Source organism: Pistacia vera, unplaced genomic scaffold, assembly GCF_008641045.1.
Source record: "Pistacia vera cultivar Batoury unplaced genomic scaffold, PisVer_v2 Contig464, whole genome shotgun sequence".
NCBI lineage: Eukaryota > Viridiplantae > Streptophyta > Magnoliopsida > Sapindales > Anacardiaceae > Pistacia > Pistacia vera.
This window is the reverse complement of record NW_022196295.1, coordinates 228025-248597: the sequence shown is the minus strand read 5'-3', so window position 1 is coordinate 248597 and position 20573 is coordinate 228025. Positions and strand designations below refer to the sequence as shown.

The 20573-nt window shown below is 36.2% G+C and overlaps 4 protein-coding genes across 5 annotated transcripts; 1 reads left to right on the top strand and 3 right to left on the bottom strand.

Annotated features, from left to right (window-relative positions):
• Positions 1-2896: 2896 nt before the first annotated feature.
• Positions 2897-5934, top strand: LOC116145640 (transcription factor bHLH110-like). Its single transcript, XM_031431099.1, has 6 exons — positions 2897-3101; positions 3423-4056; positions 4521-4640; positions 4732-4797; positions 4882-4989; positions 5803-5934. Exons 1-6 carry the CDS (start codon positions 2971-2973, stop codon positions 5932-5934), a joined length of 1191 nt encoding a protein of 396 aa, XP_031286959.1. The 5' UTR covers positions 2897-2970.
• A 1245-nt stretch (positions 5935-7179) lies between these two features.
• LOC116145686 (phosphatidylinositol/phosphatidylcholine transfer protein SFH12-like) lies at positions 7180-10888 on the bottom strand. Of its 2 annotated transcripts, none has more exons than XM_031431141.1 (15): positions 10631-10888; positions 10371-10524; positions 10037-10280; positions 9846-9945; positions 9483-9749; positions 9329-9406; positions 9113-9214; positions 8977-9026; positions 8784-8883; positions 8589-8684; positions 8436-8504; positions 8129-8252; positions 7630-8024; positions 7467-7541; positions 7180-7377 (listed from the first exon to the last, which is right to left on the bottom strand). In XM_031431141.1, exons 2-15 carry the CDS (start codon positions 10402-10404, stop codon positions 7366-7368), a joined length of 1746 nt encoding a protein of 581 aa, XP_031287001.1. In that variant the 5' UTR covers positions 10405-10524; positions 10631-10888; the 3' UTR covers positions 7180-7365. The 2 variants fall into 2 exon arrangements, with proteins under 2 accessions (XP_031287001.1, XP_031287002.1); XM_031431142.1 differs by having other exon boundaries at positions 7630-8021.
• Positions 10889-11401: 513 nt separating this feature from the next.
• Positions 11402-15141, bottom strand: LOC116145685 (disease resistance RPP13-like protein 4). The gene is made up of 2 exons (XM_031431139.1): positions 14843-15141; positions 11402-14269 (listed from the first exon to the last, which is right to left on the bottom strand). Exon 2 carries the CDS (start codon positions 14249-14251, stop codon positions 11687-11689), a length of 2565 nt encoding a protein of 854 aa, XP_031286999.1. The 5' UTR covers positions 14252-14269; positions 14843-15141; the 3' UTR covers positions 11402-11686.
• Positions 15142-15369: 228 nt separating this feature from the next.
• LOC116145687 (AAA-ATPase At2g18193-like) lies at positions 15370-17074 on the bottom strand. The gene is made up of 2 exons (XM_031431143.1): positions 16068-17074; positions 15370-15975 (listed from the first exon to the last, which is right to left on the bottom strand). Exons 1-2 carry the CDS (start codon positions 17046-17048, stop codon positions 15469-15471), a joined length of 1488 nt encoding a protein of 495 aa, XP_031287003.1. The 5' UTR covers positions 17049-17074; the 3' UTR covers positions 15370-15468.
• Positions 17075-20573: the final 3499 nt, after the last annotated feature.

Below are 20573 nucleotides of genomic sequence, written 5' to 3'. Positions count from 1 at the left end.
TGCAAGTCTATATTTAATATGCTTTTGTATAAAGGGAATTGGATTTTCTTAAAAATAATGATCAATTATGTACAAGGATAATATTTCTATATTGCCTTGAGGAACAAAGAAGACATGGTCCCCAATACAGGGTCTCTTGGCCTTGTTAAACAAACCAAAGAAAATATATTCTATAGCTTTGTCTTCTTCTTAAACAACTTTAATCCTGGCAACTTTAAGACCTACTTTTCAGGGCATCTCCCACTATTAAATTTAGCTTTGATTCCTTGTATCATAAGGTTTCAAACTAATTCGTATTCATTGAATCACTAAAGATAATCGTTCGATGAAGTGAAGAACCAGTAGTTCTTATTCGAAAGTTCTGATTAACGTCAGTTTTATATTCAGCTGGCAAGTTTATATAGGTGATTCTGGTGAAGCACCACATGATGAACTAATATTTCCCATCAAGCTATTGTTTAACCCTAGTGTGTATATGCAGAAAATTTATAGGTGGGCGTAGTTGAGAGCTGCCCCATATCTGAATGAAAATGATAGCAGAGATTAATATTTGAATAACACTTTTTTTTTTTTTTTTTCTTTTTCCATAAAGAATGTCGAAACTATATTATATATATTTTAATAATGTCCAAGCAAGATAATGCGTCCAACGTGGATTCCAATTGGAGCCTATATATATGCTGTATGCAACTTGTTTACAGATTCTAGCTGCGTATAATACTCGAGCTGACTTAAAAGCCTACAAATGGCATCTTGGAATCCCGATGTAGTTGCAATAATTAAAAAGTTATTGTATACAATAAGAGAATATCCTGTAACGATTAAGATTTTGACTCTTAGTATCATAGTAGACCAATAATCAAATTAAGCGACATAAATCTTCCCAGATTGATCAATAGTTGCAGCGCCGTGATTTGCTTATTATAGCTGAACTCGGAGGAACCAGTCTGGTTTACTCTTTCCAATAAAGAAATAAATAAGAAGAGATAGATGATGTTGTGGAATGGGCAGGCTGGAGACCTGAGGGAAAGGCTGAAGCCAAGGCATGCATGCAGTGACAAAAAGCTTGCCCATAATTTCTCCCTCAGTCCTCCTCAGTGGCCCATGACCGTCACTCTTTGTTATATGGTCAATCAGTACTTTAATTAGGACATTTTAAGTATTGTTTATTTATTCTTTGATATGATAATTTAGTGGACAATCTAGACATCTTACTCCGAGGATTATATATGGTTGTCGCAGTCAATCTTTAATTAAAGATCAATAAGCTGATCTCTTGCTTAATCCATATACACACAGAAAAGAAAGTCTGGGGGACTTCAATTTCTTGTGGCAGCTCTTTTTTATTGTGGCACTAGTTAAAAGGAAGCTTTGATTAGACACTTTTTACCCAAATTATGAGTGTATATCATATGATTAGGAGAGTCTTGTCCATCTTATTTGATTCCATTCCTTCCTCTTTCTTAGTTTAATTTTATCTTAGTATGAGTTCAAAGCCAATTTAGAAAAAAAAAAAAAAATGTACTATTTCCTAATAGCGTTTTTTTTTTTTCAAGTAGTAACTACAAACAAAATTTGTGGTAAAAGAGATGTAATATGATCTCCTGAGTTCGAGTTCTCACATTTGTTAATAGGGGTGGCCATTAGAGTTCTTATTTGACCGATAGTTTTAGGGTCTCAGGGGATTAGTTGAGATGCGTGTAAACTGACTTGGACACTTCCAATCATTATGAGAAAAAGTAATTGTTGAGATTTTGAAGCCAAATTCAATCCAAACTAGAGTTTGATCAGGACATGGGTTTCCCTAATTTTTGTTTAAGTAAAATTGTTTTCTTGTAGGAATACAATTGGAAATAGAATTATAATTGTATTAGGAATTAAAATATAATTCCTATTAGGATATGAGATTTGAGTCCATTAGGAATTGTGTCCCATGTATTACATATAAAAATGGGTTAAGTTCTAGAGTTAGATATCACAAATTAAATAGAAGGCAAAGTCACAATTAAAGAGTAAGAGTCATCAAATAGGGTTTGGTAAGTAAGTCAATTTGTGAGGCTTAAGAGATTCTTGTAATATTTCTTTTTTTTTGGTAGTGAAATTATGCAGCGCAAAGTGGACATAGCTCTCATACAAAGAGTGAACCACTATAAATCTTGTATTTATGTATATAATTATTTTGTATAATTTATTCGCACTATTTTTCGTTTTTAGAGATTTAAGGTTTATTAGTATTCAATTAAAACCTCCGGCAATCACTTCAGTGCTCATTCGATGGAGGGGACTAATAGTCTGTACTGGATTATAAATATTTTTCTGTAAATATTACAGAAGTGGCCAACACTTCTAGGCGATTCCCATCACTTCCTCGCAAGTGGTGGGTACTAAAAGTCTAGTTTAATAAGCAATTACAGTGACGCTTGGATTCCGATGGGTAAAGTAGAAATTGTTTTGAATTGATTAATTCTTGGTAACTTGGACGTCTTAACAATGCGCATATAATAATAAAAAGGGGAATGAAACATTCTCTCCATGATTTTCCTCCTCTCTTTTTTTTTTTTTAACTTTCCCCAGTAAACTTAAATTATTTTACCAAAGATATATCACTTCAATTTCCATATAGGACGAAACATTTTTTTATCTCTATGGACACTAGACTCTAGTATTTTGCAAAAGAGAGCAAAAGTTTCAGCCAATATTAATATAATAATTTAGACAATATAATGGGGTTTTGATAGCCACTGAACCTCCATAAAGTTTCAGGCGTGTTATATTGATAAAAGGATCGTTTATCAAGATCTTGTTTGGAGGTGATCATCAGAGACAGTAAAGAGGAAACTCAACTGAGCAAGGAAACGTCCTAAAGGCAGTTGGTTTAGTGAATATATATATCAAAAGTGAGAGATTCCTAGAGCAGCTGCTAATTAATTGCTTACCCCATCTAGGGATTTTTCATCAAGTCTAAATATTATGGAGTCTGCAGATCTTCAACTTCAGCATCAGCTCCAATTACAACAGTTAAATGGATATTTCTCTTTGTTGGAAACCAAGTTGGCCAGTAAAGTTCCAAGAACTCAAGACTGGAACTCTACCACTGTTCTGTAAGTAATTAAATCAGCTTTCATCATAGAGTGCGTATGTGACAATTAAGGTTCTATCAATGAAGAACATAACTGCACTGTGCATATATATCGTATAAGCTTGAACCTCTTAGTATTATTTTCCAGCTTTTATTCATTAAAACGTAGATGAAATTACGTACATAAGGAGATGGCCGGGAGAACAAGCCTTACTAGTTACTATTCACTTAACAGCAACTGGGTTATATATGTATTCCATGACCTTTAATTCCCTGATTTATAGAAAGTCATTTGTATAATAATTGATATCAACTATTGACTTTCTATTTCATGATCATGCAGGAAAGATAGTTCCGGTGATACAGATACGACTGAAAGTATCTCAAGATCAAAGGAGTGTTGGTCGTCTCCATTATTTAGCAATACTATTGGTCAAGAAAGCTTCATCCCTGAATCTGCTAATCAATTGTTCCCTGCAAACAACAAAGTGGAGATGCCAGATTTTTTCCCCAAACAGTACACTGAAATGATACACATACCATCTAGTGTAAATGGTCACGAGTCATTCTCTCTAAGCAGCAAACACTATCCACATTATCCTTATGATCTTGGTGAAAATCTATGGCTCAATCACTTCTCTTTGGATCGTGATATAACTCAACTGCAGCTTTCGGCAGGAGCAGGGTGCCATAATCCTCAAGCCTCCCCAAGTGCAGTTACATCTAACGGATTCATCAGCCATGTATTTCCAAGTACAATTATTTCTTCGGCCTCGGATTTGTGTGCTTCATTGGTTTCAAGGTCTCCCAATTTACAAGCTTTGGATCTTTTAACTTCTACATACCATGATGAGAGTTTTTTTAGCCAGTCTTCGCATGATATGATTCATGGTAAATTAAGTGAAACAACATTTATGGGCCATGATGGCATGCCAGAACTTATTAAAGATGCTAGTCCCTCTAACAGCTCGAACAAAGTGGGTATCACTTTCTTATATTTTTTATTCTTAGTTGTGCCTTATTTAATTATAGCTTTCAAGATTCAATTTACTTCGGAATTCTCATAAGTCAGAAAGTCATGAACGTCTATATTATATCTTCATTCACTCTGTGCTGTATGTCCCCTTACTCATGTTTTGTGTTTCAGTTTTCCATGTAGGAAAATTCTTTCATTAAACAATCAGAATGCAATTCTTTACTCTTTGGAATGACGATAGGATTACAATAAATCTTGAGAAAATGTATTTAAGTGAGACGTTTTTAGAAGTAATCTTGAAATCTGATCAAAATATGCAAAAGACAATCGACAAATAGTTTTCGGATATTAAAGAAGAATATGCAACTCTGTTTTATAACCATAGCTAACTTGTGAGTTTTCAGATTGCCTTAGATACCAATATCAATTTGAATATCCATGAACTGAATTTACTTTATTTTAAAGATGCCAAGATTGGTAAATGGGGTTACAAGGACAAAGAGACCTGGTAGTTTTACAGAGTCGAAGGAAACACGTCAAGATTTCAGGAAGTCGCGATCACGATCCTCATGCCCGCCACTGAAGGTAACTATGTATATTAAACGATTATCTGGGTTAATGAATTTTCATTTTGATTCAGATTTTCTTGATACAACTTTATACTGGGTGTTGATAGGTTAGAAAGGAGAAATTAGGAGACAGAATTCAAGCTCTTCAGAAGATGGTGGCACCCTTTGGGAAGGTAATATACATTTAATAACTTCTTCATCAGAACCCACCAAGCCAACTCAATGACAAACCAACTTTATAATAACTTTTTATGCAGACAGATACAGCCTCTGTACTAACAGAAGCTATTGGGTATATACAATTCCTTCATGACCGAGTGCAGACACTCACCACACCTTACAGGAATTCATCAACAACTCAAGCCGTAAGTAAATACTAAACACAGTTTTACTTTTGCCTTTTGGTGTACATTTCTATTTTCTCCCCCAATTGTTTCTTAAATCTGAAAACAGGGTTTTGTTCTTTTCAATCTGACGCTCACTTTTATTTTTGACTAACTACAAGGTAATAATCCCATATTCAGAAAAAGGGTTAATTTTACTAACCTCCCATAAGGTTTGTTCTAATTTGATAAGAGTAAATGACTTTTTCCCACCCAAGGTTTGCCTAAATGACACTTTCTGACCCAAAAAGTTTTCAAATGCCACTTTCCCACTTAACGTTTATATTCTGTTAATACACAAAATTCACTTTACTTTATGAGCCGGCGTTCGACGAGTTACTAGGAGCGAGAGTAAGAGGGTTTTTGTAGAGTGACGGTAGGTAGATCGAATGGTGATGACTGATTAAATATTTGTCGTTGGAATTAGCTAGAAATAAGCTAAGAACAAAAAACTCTAGCTTTGCGATGGCCGACAATCGGCCAGAAATCAGATGAATGTGAGAGGGGTTTTATAGAGAGAAGATCGAAGGTTCAAATGGTGGTGACGGAGAGAATTTTCTCTGTCATAATCGGCTTTGGGTGGAAAAGTGGTATTTTGAAACTTTTTGGGTGAAAAATTGTCATTAAGGCAAACCTTGGGTGGGGAAAAGTCGTTTACTCAAATTTTATAAACACCTTTTGTGGTTTGAAAATTATCACTTCTTCTCATTGTAATTATAGCTAACCTCCCTTAAGACTTTCTCTAAAGAATAATCCCTTAAGACTTCTTCTCATTAATTAATATTTTGTTTACAGGGTTCAAGCAAGGAAGATAAAATTGAAGAATCAAAGCGAAATCTTAGAAGAAGAGGGCTATGCCTTGTGCCCCTACCTTATGCATCATATTTTAATAGTTACGATGGTAGCATGGAGACAAATAGTACCTAGTTATCAACTATCAAGGAGAGACACTTTGGAGCTTGTATTTATAACTACTTCTAGCTTAAGCTTTTATTTGGAGCCTTTTATCTTTGCTTAATCTTGTATACAAACTCCTTTAGAGAACTAATAGTACTCATGTACCCTTTTTTTTTTTTTTGGTATTTCAATAATTATCATCTAGTGAAAGTAGTTTCACTATATTGCTATACTTATAAATGATTTACTACAAAACATTATAGTCCAAATTGTGTAATCTCCAATGTCTGTAGAGTTTTAACTATACTGTCTTTGTACTACTTGTTGGATTGACTTTTCTTGTCAACTTCTATCCAATTTTTGCTGACAGGCTAAGGCCCAAACTTGACCAAGTATTAAAATTATGGACCTAGCCTGGGTTACGTCCCTTTCATCCTTAAAGTTTGGAGTATATTCATTTACCTCCGGTAGTGTGAGATACAAACAGTTTAGTTAAATCAGGTGAGACTTTTCAATAAAAAATCTATACAGAGAATGCATATATTAAGTAATGTGTTAAAAATGGTCCATATTATATTTGGATATTAACCATTACTCTTATGAAAAAATAAATCTTATTTTAGGTGTACAATATACTTTTTACTTTTTTTTTTTAATAATTTATTCATTTCTAATAACACGTGTATGATAAGTAATAACAGGGGTATTATAGCTTTTTTTATATTAAAAAGTCTCATCTAACCAGACTAAGCTTTCATATCCCATAGTACTGGAGGTAAGTGAATATACTTCAATCTATAAGGACTAAAGGAAATAACCCACCTAGACCTGGCTTGTAGTGGAGGTAATTGAGGCTTGCATACAATTGCATGTATAACTTCAGCTTTAGTTTTTCATTCTATGACAAAGGTACCCGGATCAGTTTACGTGTATTTCAACTAATCTTTGAGGGAGACTAGTGTAGCAACCCTCCGCTACATACCAGTACTATATAGAATTAATTCTCAACCTTTTTCTTTTAGTATTTATCGGATCAAATTTCTTTTTCTTAGTTAAATTATATATATATATAAACCCTTTCAAGAAACTTTTCTTGGAAGTTATTGCTGAAACTTGTATTAAGATTAATGGGTGAAACCGTGAAAGGGTGTGATGGTTAGAGCTTTTACATCTCAACACATTTTGATCTCTCTCTACTCTTTTGTCAACATTAATTAGCTATAAGTAAAGTCATATAATTAAAATGCATTGGCACAATTAATTATGGAAGCCAAATTTTTATTTTTTTATTTTAAATATACACGAGTGAAGACAATGGCTTTGCATCCAGAGAACTTTTGAATTCTATTTTACAATCAGAGCCTCAAACTAGAGTGCATTAGGGTGGCCTTTGGAAAAGAAAACATCACCGCTGCACCAGTTTCCTGATAATCTCTCTCTCAAGTATCCAGCTTTTCTTCTTTACCAGTTGAACTGCATTGCAAATCAAACAACTATAATAAGAATGTGATACAATACCAATGAACTGAAGAAAATTATTTAAGCAACTCTGATTTACATACCAACTTCTTTTTCTTCTTTTTCTTCTCTATATAAGCAAGGAGTTCCTCCTGTTGAGCGAGTGATTCCTCCAAAGTCTGGACAAACAAGAGAAATCAATGGTTATTAGTCACAGGTTTTAATGGCCGTTCAATTATGAAGTTTATAAAGAATCGACAACTATACCTTCCTAGTTGCCAATAGCTCCTGCTCCAACACATCAACCCTACTTACTGCAGCATGCAACAATTCCTCCTTCTCAGACAACATAGCTGCAGGTTTCGTGCTCAAAAAGTTTACTGTGTCTTCCAATGCAGCCATCCGTTTCATCATAACCAAGTAATCTGCACCATAGATACCAGGTGTTGAGAACTTTTGCTGCAGGCTTTTCATCTTTGTATCATCAACACAGTAGTCAGGATTGGAATAGATAGTTGCATCAGTGAGCTTCTTAGGCAAGTTTCGTGTCACTCTGATCATTGCAGCAATGCCCATAACAAACGCCATCAGCCCACTGAAAATCGGAGAGCTAATCTCTTCAGGGGCCTTGCAAGGATCATGCATATTCGAACAGTCCTCTGCTGCAAGAGACAGAAAATTCAATATACATAATTCTTCGGTGTAACTAGAAGCTAATCAGCCCTAATTTAATATTAAGAAATATGTATGCAGCTCAATAAATTACCTTTCTTATAGGCAAATCTTTCATTCTCAATTACTTTTGGCCAAGCTGCATCAACAGGTTTATCAACCATTGGAACTAAGTCCTCGACCTTGAAAGATTTATGAATACTTTGCATGATTAAAGCCTGCGGGGTTTAGTTTCCAGAAAAAGAAACCAAAAACAGAAATAAGTAGCAGAAATAGAGCCAGCAAGTTGAATAATTATCAAGTTGACATAATTTAATACTGCTTAACCAAGCTGCTAACACAATAAATTTCAAAGTTTTAGCGGCTAATTACGTTGCACAATGAAAATCTTCCACAATTACCTCTGCTTGAATTGAAGAAAGCCGTGGATGCTGGTCCTTTGGTGTCTCTACATTGCCAGAGTCATATCTCTGGGTAAATCGCATTGAAATTAAAACAGTCAGCTCAAAATTTATATATTTCAAACATATTATAGATAGAAGGACGAGTGAAACCTTTGAGTATACTATGTCGTCCTCAGAAATTGTCTTCTCATCAGTTTTTTGAGGTTCAGATTTCTTTGTACATTTATGGTCACCATTTTGAACCATCTGCATTCCATGGATCAATTAAATTAAGAAAATTAATTCATTTGCACAATAAATATTGGGGTTGTTGAAAAAACATAAAAGGACATGCAATGGAGTCACCTTGATAATCTCTGGGTCCTTCCATGGGCCCTTATCAGAACGCATGCAGCCTCCTTGATCAGCACAAGTACAAGTGCCTCCTAAAAACTGTGGCAACTCACTGTTTGCCAAACCACCAAGGAATTTAAACTCAATAACAACAAAATAACAAGAAGAACAACAACAATTGAAATTAAGGGAATTAGAAACTTACCTGGCATCAATTATTTCCAGCAATTTGCTCTGATACTTGTTACCAAGAACCTGGTAGATAATACCTTGTCTTAGTTATTATATTCCCTTTACGAATATCAGATTTTTGTTTGAAAACTTATAAGGGCTATTCTTACATGGATCTTTGATGTGGTCTTAGGATCAAGGAAGGACTTAATTGTGTTCCATAACATTCTAAATCCAGAGCCAGCATTTATGATAAACATACGATACAAGGTCTGTAAAGAAGACAACAACATTTACATAAGGTTAAGAGTTTCAGATTCAACAGAAAGAGATAAAACAAAATATTGGATCGCCGCTAATTATTAAGAACTGAGATAAATTAATACCTCTGGATAATTGTCACCATCAATCTTTTGAATGGCAGTTATAAGTTCCCTTGCAGCTTTGTTAAAATTTTTAAGACCCTATAACAGTGAAATTAAAATATATTGATGTTTAGAATAACTGGAGATGATTAATAAATGAATGGTTCTGACGTACCACTCCTTGCACATCTAAAATAGTAGTACTTTGATCGATGTGCTTCTTTGCGGCAATTGAACAAGCTGCAAATTTAACATCGAATGTCCTTTCAAATTCTCGTACATGGTATTTCACATAACGTTCCATTGTAGTGACCTGCATGAGCTTATTAGGGTCTACTTGTCCTAATCTCTCAATATACACAGGTCGTCCTTCCTTATCTATTCCATGGTGCCCATGCGGATAATATTCCAAGACTTCATTTATTTCCTTAAACTCAAAGTCCTTAAACAAAGATAAAAGGAAATAGGATGAATCTGGTCCAAAAATGATTGATTAAACAGACAAATTACAGAAATTTTCTTTAATGAATACTAATACCTGTGTGACATTGTCAGCACCAAATTCCTTTCTCCATTGAAGCATATCAGACCACATTTGTTTTGTTTTCTCAATATCAAATTTCCTGGCCTTCAAGAATCTGTATAATCCAAAAGAAGAAAGCTTAGAGATTGAAAATAGAGATGATTATGAATTTATGATTGTAAATTGTAATTATAATCATAAAAAACCTGAGCATCATATGATAATCATCGTGTCTTGAGGGCAACAATTCCTCCAATATAAGGCTTTGACGAAATGCATCGACGGCCTTTATTTCTTCGGCGTCGTGTACATCCTCAATCTCAACCGACATGACTTTACTACTTCGCCTTCCCCTTTTCAAGGAATCCCTGAACTTGTTTGAAGCGCTGATTGCTACCTTCTTTAATGAACCCATCCTGGTCTTCTTCTCATCCTCAAAGATTTCAACTTCTGATACAGTTACCAAACCCAAAGGCAGATCAAAATGTGATGCAACCAATGTTGAATTAAAAAGGAAGGATGAGATTCATAATAATGTACCTGGATTGGGAGATAGAGGTCCAGATGCAGCCATTATAACACTCAATTTAAGTATATTAAATTTAATTTGGGTTGGTGATGCAGCAAAGGACAGAAGAATCAAGCACTCATATCACGATGCCAAAAGATAAATCAACTATTTTGCACCAAATCCCTGCACATAATGTTAATATCAGAAGCCAAGGACGAACACCAATACTTTAAATATAAATGTAAAGAAATAGAGAGAAAAAGAAAAAAGAAAATGGTGAAGAAATTACCCTCTGCCGAATTGTGAAGAGACAAGAGAAGGAGATTTAAAGTATAAAACACCGAACAAGGCTCACCGGCTGTGAATTCAGGATCCGTAGAATTTGGCGGAAAAGTTTTTGAGTGTTGTTATTATTATTATTTTTTTTATTTGGCAACATAACAATTTGACTGGGTCATTTTAACTTCTCTCCGGCTGTTTTTATGGCGCCGAGATGCAAGGCTACTCCGTCGAAATCTTAGACACGGCCTAACCTCTTTTCCCTCCAAATTTATGGGCTCAATATTTTTTCTGCCACGTGCTCAGCCTTCATGGCTTGTCAAATTAATCCTAATACCTATAAATTAGGCCCAATTTAGTATTAATGAGAATTTGTGTAATTTTTTTTTTTTGTTTATTTTTTTAATGACCAGGAGTGTTTAAGTTTACTTATGCACATCTTAACTAATCACTGGAGACTTTAAAATTATCGATTACACTCAACTAATCACTTGAGACCCTAAAACTATCGATTGTATAAAAGTTTTAATGACTATCTCTATTAGCAACCGATGAAAAACTCGAACTCAAAACCTCTTGAATAATACGCTCTAAAATCTCTATCAAATCACTTGAATTACCTAGAAGTAGTTCACTTAAAACAGATTTCAATTTACCTGTTAAGTGGAACAGCTGATCAGCAAACAACTAATTATCAGTATAGAAGGGGATGACAAAGAACAGCGTTTTGTCATGTACCTAAACAAATTCTTCTGCCAACATCTTTGAAATGAGGACATACTTAAACAACTGTAAACAGACATAATGTTGAACTATTGAATCAACACAAAAGAGAGACACATTCAACCACACAGATATATGGAAGGAGAACTTGGTTCGGGGTTCTTAAGTTTCTATACATTCAAAACTTCCATATGAATTTCTGCAGTTGCCAATCATGACTAAATAGTACTAGAAAGAGAAAATCAAATCTCACATTCATGTTAATTGTAATTAAAAACAATCATCAAGTTTCACAGAAAATAAAAAATAAGAGATAAGATACAATCATTGCACGGTCTTGATTCTACATATGCATGTTCTGCTCTTCCTTTATCCAAACGCCACCTCTGAATCCAACATCTTCAATTGGGAAAGAATGTAACTCCGGACACCAAGTAGCATTCACAATTCGTAAGGATGGCATAACTTCCTGTAACTCCACCCAGTATAGTCCCAAATCTGAGAGAGACTCAAACATTAGGGCCTCGATTTTCCAGATGGTATTATTCTCCCCCCAAAAGCTCTCATGCATGCTTTCAATATTTCCTGAAGAAACTGAAAGGTATCTTAACATAGGGAGGGAGGCAGGATTGAGCCAGATCGGACTTGTCTTACCAGGATAAAAGCTAAGACTCAGCTCATCAAGCTGCTGTGGAGGATAGAGTTTGTCAACTTTGGCAATGAGGTCACTACCATGGCTATCAAAGCAACTGATAGACAAAAATTGCAGTTCATTAAGGTTTATCAATGCATTGACCTCATCACCTCCAATCTCATCCCCACAAGTAAATTGCAACCCAAGTGTTCTAAGTCGAGTCAAATTCCTCAACTCAGAAATCCGACAACCTTCAAATTGGTTTGATCTAGCAGGTCTAAAACCCAACAAAACTTCAAGGTTTGAAAGCTTTGCTAAGCCTTTTGGTACGTATTCAAGGGAACCACAATGGCTTACATCTAAGACTCTGAGCTTCTTAAATGACACAATATAAGGGGGTAGCATTTTAAGGTTTTGACAGTAACTCACATCCAAAATCTGAAGGTTGTTAAGCTTCTCTAGCGATGGTGGGAGTTGAATCAAAGGATGGGTGTTGCTTAAGCTAAGACAAGTCAAGTGTTGAAGTGAACCAATCTGATTCAACAGACCTTTGAGAGGCATTTCGAAGATTGATCTGGAAAGATCTAAAACCCGCAAATAGCAACATTCGCTGAATTTTGTTGCAATGCTTGATGCAATGTTGTTCACTTCAGCACTCTTTGTTGTGGACAACAGTGCTCGCAACTTTGAATTACCTATAAGCTGCTTCTTTTGCATCTCGCTTTTAATCCCCAAATGACGACAACTCATACCATTTGATCTGAAAAATGCATCCTCTTCTGCTGCTTTGATCACCAAATCACGAACCATATCATGAATTTTACATGTACTAATTGTTTTATTGTAAGTCTTATCAACCACTTCTACCAAACATCGATTTGTTAACCCTGAGAAACAATCTTCTCCAGCTTCAATTGATGACCTACCATTTCTTACTGGGACAAATCCCTCCCCAATCCACCAGTGGACTAATTGCTCTTTTGTAATGACACAGTCCTCTGGATAAAGAGAGAAACTGAGGAAGCATGACTTAAGGTATGAGGGGAGCTCATCGTAACTAAGTTGCAGTGAAGCCATGACAGAGCCATCGTTTTCTGACAATTCATCTAGAAAATTGTTTGCAGTTCGCCTCCATTCAGGATAAGTTGGTGCTTTATACAGCATCATCCCTCCAACTGCCTTTATTGCTAATGGAAGACCCTGGCACTTCTCTACAATCTCCCTTCCAACATCCTGTAGCAAAGGGTACATACACTCCCCTCCAGTTGCTGCAAATGCTATCTTACGAAACAGCAACCAGCTATCATCGCTACTGAGGAATCTGGGCCGATGGACTTTTTCTTCTTTCACTCCCATTCTTTGTGCAACTTTTTCATTTCTGGTAGTGATGATAATACTACTTCCTTTTCCCTTTGGCAATCCCTCGTGGATTCTCTGCCACCAATCAGTATTCTCACTCCAGACATCATCCATCACTAGCAAATACCTCTTGCCTGAGAGATATAAAGAAATTTTCCTTAACAGTTCCCCTCCATCATCTCCAACACTTGCATCTCCCAAGGTCCTTAACATGCTTCTCATAATTTGTTCTTGGGTAAATGTTTGAGAAACAGATACCCACATTCTTCTCTCAAACCGATTCTCCATTTCTCTGTCATTGAAGACCATTTGAGCAATCGTGGTCTTTCCCAAACCACCCATACCAACAACTCCGATCGCTAGTATGCCCTCCTCTGCTTCAATAAGCCAATCTTTAATCTTCCTTGTGTCGCCTTCCAATCCAACTACTTGGGTATGGTCATATACAGGGCCGCTCCATCTATCACTTCGGCCATTGCAAATGTCGTTTGTCTCCATCCGGTTGAAAAGTGGGATATTTAGTAAAGATGAGATGTCGTCTTTAATATGGGTGATCTTTTCATTTATCTCTCTGAGTCGCTTTCCAGTTCCATATTGGAACTGAAGATTAGGAGGATAGATACAATTCAACCAACTATTGGAGAGTTGGTCATCATCTTGTGATTGGAGTTGACAGTCTGCCAGAATATCTTCAGCTTCATAAATCAGCTCTCGCAAATTAGCCATGATCTGGCGTAGAGTTTCATTCTTACTCTTCCTCTTGTGCCTGTCAGCATCCTTAAGGAAGCATTGCATCAACTGGAGCTCCTTCTCTAACCTCTTAAACTGGTCTCTAAATTCGTTCACGAAACGACTCTGCTCTGAAAGTGTGTTAAGCAGCTTTTCCAAGAATACAGTCACCACTGCATCTACCATTTTACTTCCCCAGAAAATCTGAAGCAAGAAAAACGAAATTAGTGTTAAAAATTTATCGAGTGAAGGGATAAAGAAAATTGATCTGCTTGAACCATTAACTGAGATCACGGGTAAGGAAATTCATATAACGCTATGAAACAACTAATATTGGCTTTAACCCTTCCTAGGTAGGAATTGAGATTGTAAAGGTGTTAAGGGTCGTTTAAGCTCATTATATGGACTCTGAATAAACTATTTGTAGCCATTAAATGCTATGTAAGCTCCTTCCGGTTCCAGTCAAGTCAACACCCAAAAAGAAGGAACACGATTTGGAAAGCTGGTATTTATGAGCTTGCTAAACACAAAAAATCCCAAGAATTCAACATAAGTATAACTCAAAACAAGAATAATTGCCTGAATAAAATTCATTTGATTTTGATTTCTTTCCAAAGAGCAGAAAAAATGATATCACGATACAAGTCAGTCCTACATCAAAGATGCAATTGGGTTTTATTCACGATTAACTTTCTTGTAATTACGCTTTGTTCACCATTCACTTTAAGAGCAAGATTAACAGAAAGAGAATAAGATCAAAGAGTTCAAGTTACTTACAATAGAATTTCAAGCGACGATCAAAAGAATTCCGGGGTATCTATGGTATTTCTCCAAAGAAACTGCAAATCAACGGTCAAATGAAAACGGAGGACCTATAATGACACAAGGCCAAAACCCATGAAATAGAGAAGTTTTAGGGAAGAAGAAGAAGATATCTCTCTTCATTAATTTACAAAAATATTCATGAGTAAAAAATAAATGCGAACCAGTTTGTGGCCTTAAGCAGAAGGGTTTTATGGTAATCTGAGGATGGACTTATGGTCAACGCCATGTACAAGACCCAGTCAGTCAAGTAGACAGAACCGAATCTCTTTAATATAATCGCAACACGGTTTAAGAAATTAAGAAGCTTCCTCCCATTTCACTGGTTGATTCTTGGAAACTTTCAGGCACAGCCCCATGGTTTTAAGTATTTAAGAAAGAGGGATGAATTCGATTCTCTAATGTCAAAGACAATCTGGGATTTTGTTAAAATCAAATAAATTGTACTGAAACACACATACTTCAAAGTGCACAATACATTGTTTCATATTATTTGATACATAATTCAATTAGACTTGCTGGCTGGTCGCCGGCTATTTCTTCTTTTCCTATACATTGCTTCATATTATTTGATACATGATTCAATTACACTTGGTGGCTGATCGCCGGCTATTTCTTCTTTTCCTTCTTCTCTTGTTTCTTACAGATTTTTGGTGGTCAACATCGGCTATCGACTGCTTGGTTTCAAGTTCAATTTCATTAGTCTTTTCACCCCTCACCTCAATATTCTTGATTTCATTTTTACGTTTAAGAAAATTAACAAGTCCTTGAAGAGCAGCATCAGCATCATCATTCCTCATTAGTTCCTCTGCTACTTGTGCTGGGGTGACCTCTATACTCTGAATAAGGTCTTCAATTTCTCCAAATAGTGGGTGAGATGAGTCCTGAATGCCGAGATAATTAGAAGCCAAGAGCTTAAACCCATTTACAGTGCAATAAGACAGGTGGATGTGTACATCCATTCGACCAGGTCGCAACAAAGCAGGATCAAGCCGATCTTTATGATTGGTTGTGAACACTATGATTCGCTCATCACCACAACACGACCATAAACCATCAATGAAGTTGAGTATCCCAGACAGTGTCAACTGCAGTAATTTAACCATAATAAAACACTTTCAGTACATGATATAAATTTAACATTTCACTGCATTAAGTAATGAACAAAGAAAACACTAACCTTTGAATCTTCATAGCCGTCACCATTTTGTCTGTCTTGCGCCTCAGCACTGCAATCTATATCCTCAATCACCCATATAGAACGATTCGTGGTGGACAACAAAATTCTCCTCAAGTCAGAATTGGAATATATACTTGTAAGCTCTATATCATATACATCAAACCTCAGGTAATTAGCCATGGCGGCAATCAAACTGGATTTACCAGTGCCAGGAGGACCATACAGCAAATACCCACGTTTCCAGGCCTTGCCAACTTTATTATAAAACTCTTTTCTCCTCAGAAACCTATCTAAATCATCAATAATCATCTTCTTCAATTCCGGCTCCAATGCCAATGTATCAAAAGTAGAGGGATGTTCAAGGTTGATGGAACCCCACATGCCACAACCCCCTCCATCCTCATCATCATACGGACAGTCGCGATTGTAAAGCTTCACCACTCTTTCTTCCTGTTTTATCTCGTCTGCTTTCTCCAAAACATAAGGCAAGTAACGATTCATCACTGTCTCTTTATGTTTCTTGTTAAATGTCAGTTCAAAATGTCTCTTTTCGCTTGAATAACTATTATTTTCAGGTTGGGTGCAAATGAATTGCCACTTGAGTTGAAAATTCTCAAAACAGTCAGAGACTTCTTCGCCTTTGTCTATTGAAACAGTGAAGTGGTTTTGTCTGGTGGATTTTCCGACTATAAGACGTTCAGTTTTAGGACTGATCTTGGTACGTAGGTAGATTTCAGCAGCGTCATAGACTTGATTTGGAGACATTCCCATCTGCTGGTCAATGACTAAACAGAGGGTATTAGAAAGAGGAGGGAAGAGATAGTAAAAAAGTGAGGAAACTAAAGAGCGAAGTTGGTTGGGTATGAAGTCGTTGGCCATAGACCTCAACAGCATCATTGTTCCTGCTAAAGAGGCATAGGCAGAGAACAATGAGGACACTGTTTGAGGCATTTCTGAAACAGAGAACATGTTGGATGGCATCGCAAATTTCAGAATGAAATTTTGTTAAGCTTATTATATATGGTTTTTATAGATATTGAAAAACTCTATGCTTAGCGACCAAGAAAGTTTTTAATGGTTTTACAGATATTGGAAAACTATATGCTTGGCGACCAAGAAAATTTTTAATGGTTATAAAATCTAGGCATGTGGAATCTTTGTCTAATGCTTGCTGGAAAAGCATAGACTACACTAACCCAAAGTAACAAGAGCAAGTGAATGGGATTCTCAAGTGAAGTGGACTATGAGGAACGTTCACACCCGTGGCATTGGTAATTTAACCGAGGGCGAACGACTTATTGATACCCAAGGTTTGTCGAAACGATAAGTTGGTACCTAAAAGGTTTTGAAACGACAAACAAGTACCTTCCGTCATGTTCTGTTAGTGATTTTCATTTGATAATAGTGAAAAGACTAAAATGCCCTTAAAAGTTTAATTTTTTAGTTTTTTATAAATTTAAAAATTTCTAAAAAACCCCCAGGTTTCCTAATTTGACTAAATACCCCAATATATAAAAAGTTTATAAAATAACAAATACACCCCCGCCACCCACAGTGCCAGATTCCGGCCACCGTCGCCGGAACCTTGCCGAAAAATTGCGTTACGACACAGACCCATCGGATCTGTGTCGTAACGCGTAGATCTTTCATTTTCCGGCAAGATCCGTGGCTGATCTGGCCTGAAAAGGCCAGATCTACGGCCGTCGAGACCGGGAACTCGCCAGAAAATTGTGTTACGACACAGACCCATCGGATCTATGTCGTAACACCTCGATCTGGCATTTTCCGGCCAGATCCGTGGAGGATCTGGCCGGAAAAGGCCAGATCTGGCCGTCGAGGCCGAAAAAGGCCAGACGTAGATCTGGCCTTTTCCGGCCAGATCCGTGGCGGATCTGGTCGGAAAATGCCAGATCGGTGTGTTACGACACAGATCCGACGGTTCTGTGTCGTAACACAATTTTTCGGCCAGATTCCGCCGATGGTGGCCGGAATCTGGCACTGTGGGTGGCGGGGGTGTATTTGTTATTTTATAAACTTTTTATATATTGGGTCATTTAGTCAAATTAGCAAACTTAGGGGGTTTTTAGAAATTTTTAAATTTATAAAAAACTAAAAATTAAACTTTCAAGGGCATTTTAGTCTTTTCACTATTATCAAACGAAAATCACTAACAGAACATGACGGAAGGTACCCATTTGTCGTTTCAAAACCTTTTGGGTACCAACTTGTCATTTCGGTAAATATTGGGTATGTATAAGTCGTTCTCCCTTTAACCGACCAATAATGCTACAGTTATAAAAAGACACACCGAGTTTATATATGGAATAACGTGATATAATCTTAATCATTGATTAATATTAATTCATAATTAATTGACGATCAAGAAAAGTTCGTACAAATGTATAAACATATGAAATGGATGCACATACCGACGGGCTTCAATCATTTTGGTTTTAAAATTTGTTAAATGGATGTCTATGTAGTTTTAAAATTTTTTAGATGGGTGCCCCTCTTANGGTTTTTAGTATTTTTTAAGGGTAAAATTTATAAATTTTTTAGACTTGGAAAATTTTTTTTTTAATAAATTTTATAAAATTTTATTTTAGCCCTCGTAATTTATATCTATTTAAAATTAATAGGGAGTTTTATGTAATTTGGCAGGGGACTACATTGAAAAAATACAAATTTTTTTGGGCCCGGGCCTGGGACCGGAGGAGGGCCCTCCTCCTTAGGCCTAGTCCCGTTTTGGGACCAGGCCTCCTAGGTCCGGTCCTCTCAAGGACCGATCCTAGGACCGGGTCTTAGAGCTGGGCTTTTGGGCCCGGTCCCAAATGCCCAGCTCTAGCTTCTAATATGCTTTGTTCTATAAATACAAGTTGCTATTAAATACTCATTTAAATTCTATATGTTTCTTATTTTCCTCTCCTTTCAATTTTCAAAACCAAATATTAACATTGATATAAAATGATGAAAATGAAAGCCATTATGATTAAATAGGGGTAAACCTCATTAGGGAACAAGTACACTTTTGATGTTACCAATCAAATTATCAAAGGTCCGTTTGTTTCAATATTTTTCCCCTATCTTATTTCTATCATTTTCAAAATACATATTTGTTTTCCTATTATGAAAAAAAACTATTATATTTTATTCAATTATTTTTTAAATCCCCTAAGTTTGTTAATTTAACTAAACATCTCCCCAAAAAAAGTTTAGAAATTGACAAAAACACTCCCACCACCCACATTTGCCAGATTCCAACCACCACCACCGGAAGGTAGCCAGAATTTGGTATAATGGCACACTACCGATGGGAGTGTGCCGATATAACCTTTTTCGACCAGATCTACCGTGTATCTGACCAAAAAAGGCCAAATTTGTGGCCGTAGCTAGTCGTCAATGACGGCCAAGATATGGTCGTTGTTGATGACCAAATGTGGCCAGATCTGGCCGTCAATGGCCAGATCTAGCCATAGATCTGGCATTTTGCAACCAGATCCACGGTGGATCTAGCTGGAAAAGGCCATATCAACGCATGACCGACCATATCTAGCCGATCCTGGGCCGATATGGCAACTGTGGCCACTCTCCAGCAGTGGTGGCTGATAGCCGGTATTTAATGGGTGGGTGAGGATGTTTTTGTAATTTTTAATGTTTTTATTACGGGAGTGTTTAGTAAATTAACAAACCTAGGGAGTGTTTTTATTCATTTTCAAATTCTACCTCGTTATTCCCACCCAACTCTTACTTCTTCAAAAATACGATCCAAAATACTAAAACAAACGCATCCAAAGCCTTTGCCCTAGATTTTAGCTTGAAAGGGCAAAGGTTTGGCTAGATCTAGTCAATCTATTATGTGTCTCTTTTACTGATATTATATATATATAATCAAAGTCTTTCTAAGACCTAAATGAATCTCTCAGGACCTTGGAACTACTGCTAGGTAAGAGCTCTTGCAGCTACCCCTATTAGCAATTGAGAAAATACTCAAACTCAGGATCTCTTGAGTAATACACACACGAGTCCCTATTAAACCACTCGACCACCCAAAGATAATTATAGTGTTTTGATTATAAAAACTACCTGATTAGAGAAATTTGTAGAATATGCAATCTTTGTACCACATGGATGTCAAGGTGTTTCCTTTTGGCATCTATACTTGTAATCAGAATACTTTTAACTTAAATTTGTTCATTTAATAGATTAATTAGAACTTACTAATTACCATCTACATATAGACTAGATTTTCACTTGGTATATTTTTTTATCTCAATCGAGATTATAAAAGTAGTGAAAGCTCAGATTAATCAACCAACCATCACACTTAGGGGTGCAGTTGAACTGAGTAGCTCCTGAGCTACTTGAAATTGACTCGTGACGAACTCAACCTTGTTGTAGATTTTCGCAAGTGTACGAAATTGTGCAAGTAATAAAGTGTATAAATACAGATATTGAACCCAAGGGAATTAATATTTTCAATTACCAAATTAACTATCCTATTACTAT

What these genes read in the sequence shown, in the direction of transcription:
- LOC116145686 (XM_031431141.1), bottom strand. Translation starts at nt 10,404, where the DNA reads ATGGCTGCATCTGGACCTCTATCTCCCAATCCAG. An exon ending in GTGCTGACAATGTCACACAG is followed by an intron (nt 9,750 to 9,845) that starts GTATTAGTATTC and finishes TCTTTGTTTAAG; the next exon opens with GACTTTGAGTTTAAGGAAAT. An exon ending in TTTCTTCAATTCAAGCAGAG is followed by an intron (nt 8,253 to 8,435) that starts GTAATTGTGGAA and finishes TAAACCCCGCAG; the next exon opens with GCTTTAATCATGCAAAGTAT.
- LOC116145640 (XM_031431099.1), top strand. Translation starts at nt 2,971, where the DNA reads ATGGAGTCTGCAGATCTTCAACTTCAGCATCAGCTCCAATTACAACAG. An exon ending in TGGAACTCTACCACTGTTCT is followed by an intron (nt 3,102 to 3,422) that starts GTAAGTAATTAA and finishes ATGATCATGCAG; the next exon opens with GAAAGATAGTTCCGGTGATA. An exon ending in CCTCATGCCCGCCACTGAAG is followed by an intron (nt 4,641 to 4,731) that starts GTAACTATGTAT and finishes GGGTGTTGATAG; the next exon opens with GTTAGAAAGGAGAAATTAGG.
- LOC116145685 (XM_031431139.1), bottom strand. Translation starts at nt 14,251, where the DNA reads ATGGTAGATGCAGTGGTGACTGTATTCTTGGAAAAGCTGCTTAACACA.
- LOC116145687 (XM_031431143.1), bottom strand. Translation starts at nt 17,048, where the DNA reads ATGCCATCCAACATGTTCTCTGTTTCAGAAATGCCTCAAACAGTGTCC. An exon ending in ACGGCTATGAAGATTCAAAG is followed by an intron (nt 15,976 to 16,067) that starts GTTAGTGTTTTC and finishes AAATTACTGCAG; the next exon opens with TTGACACTGTCTGGGATACT.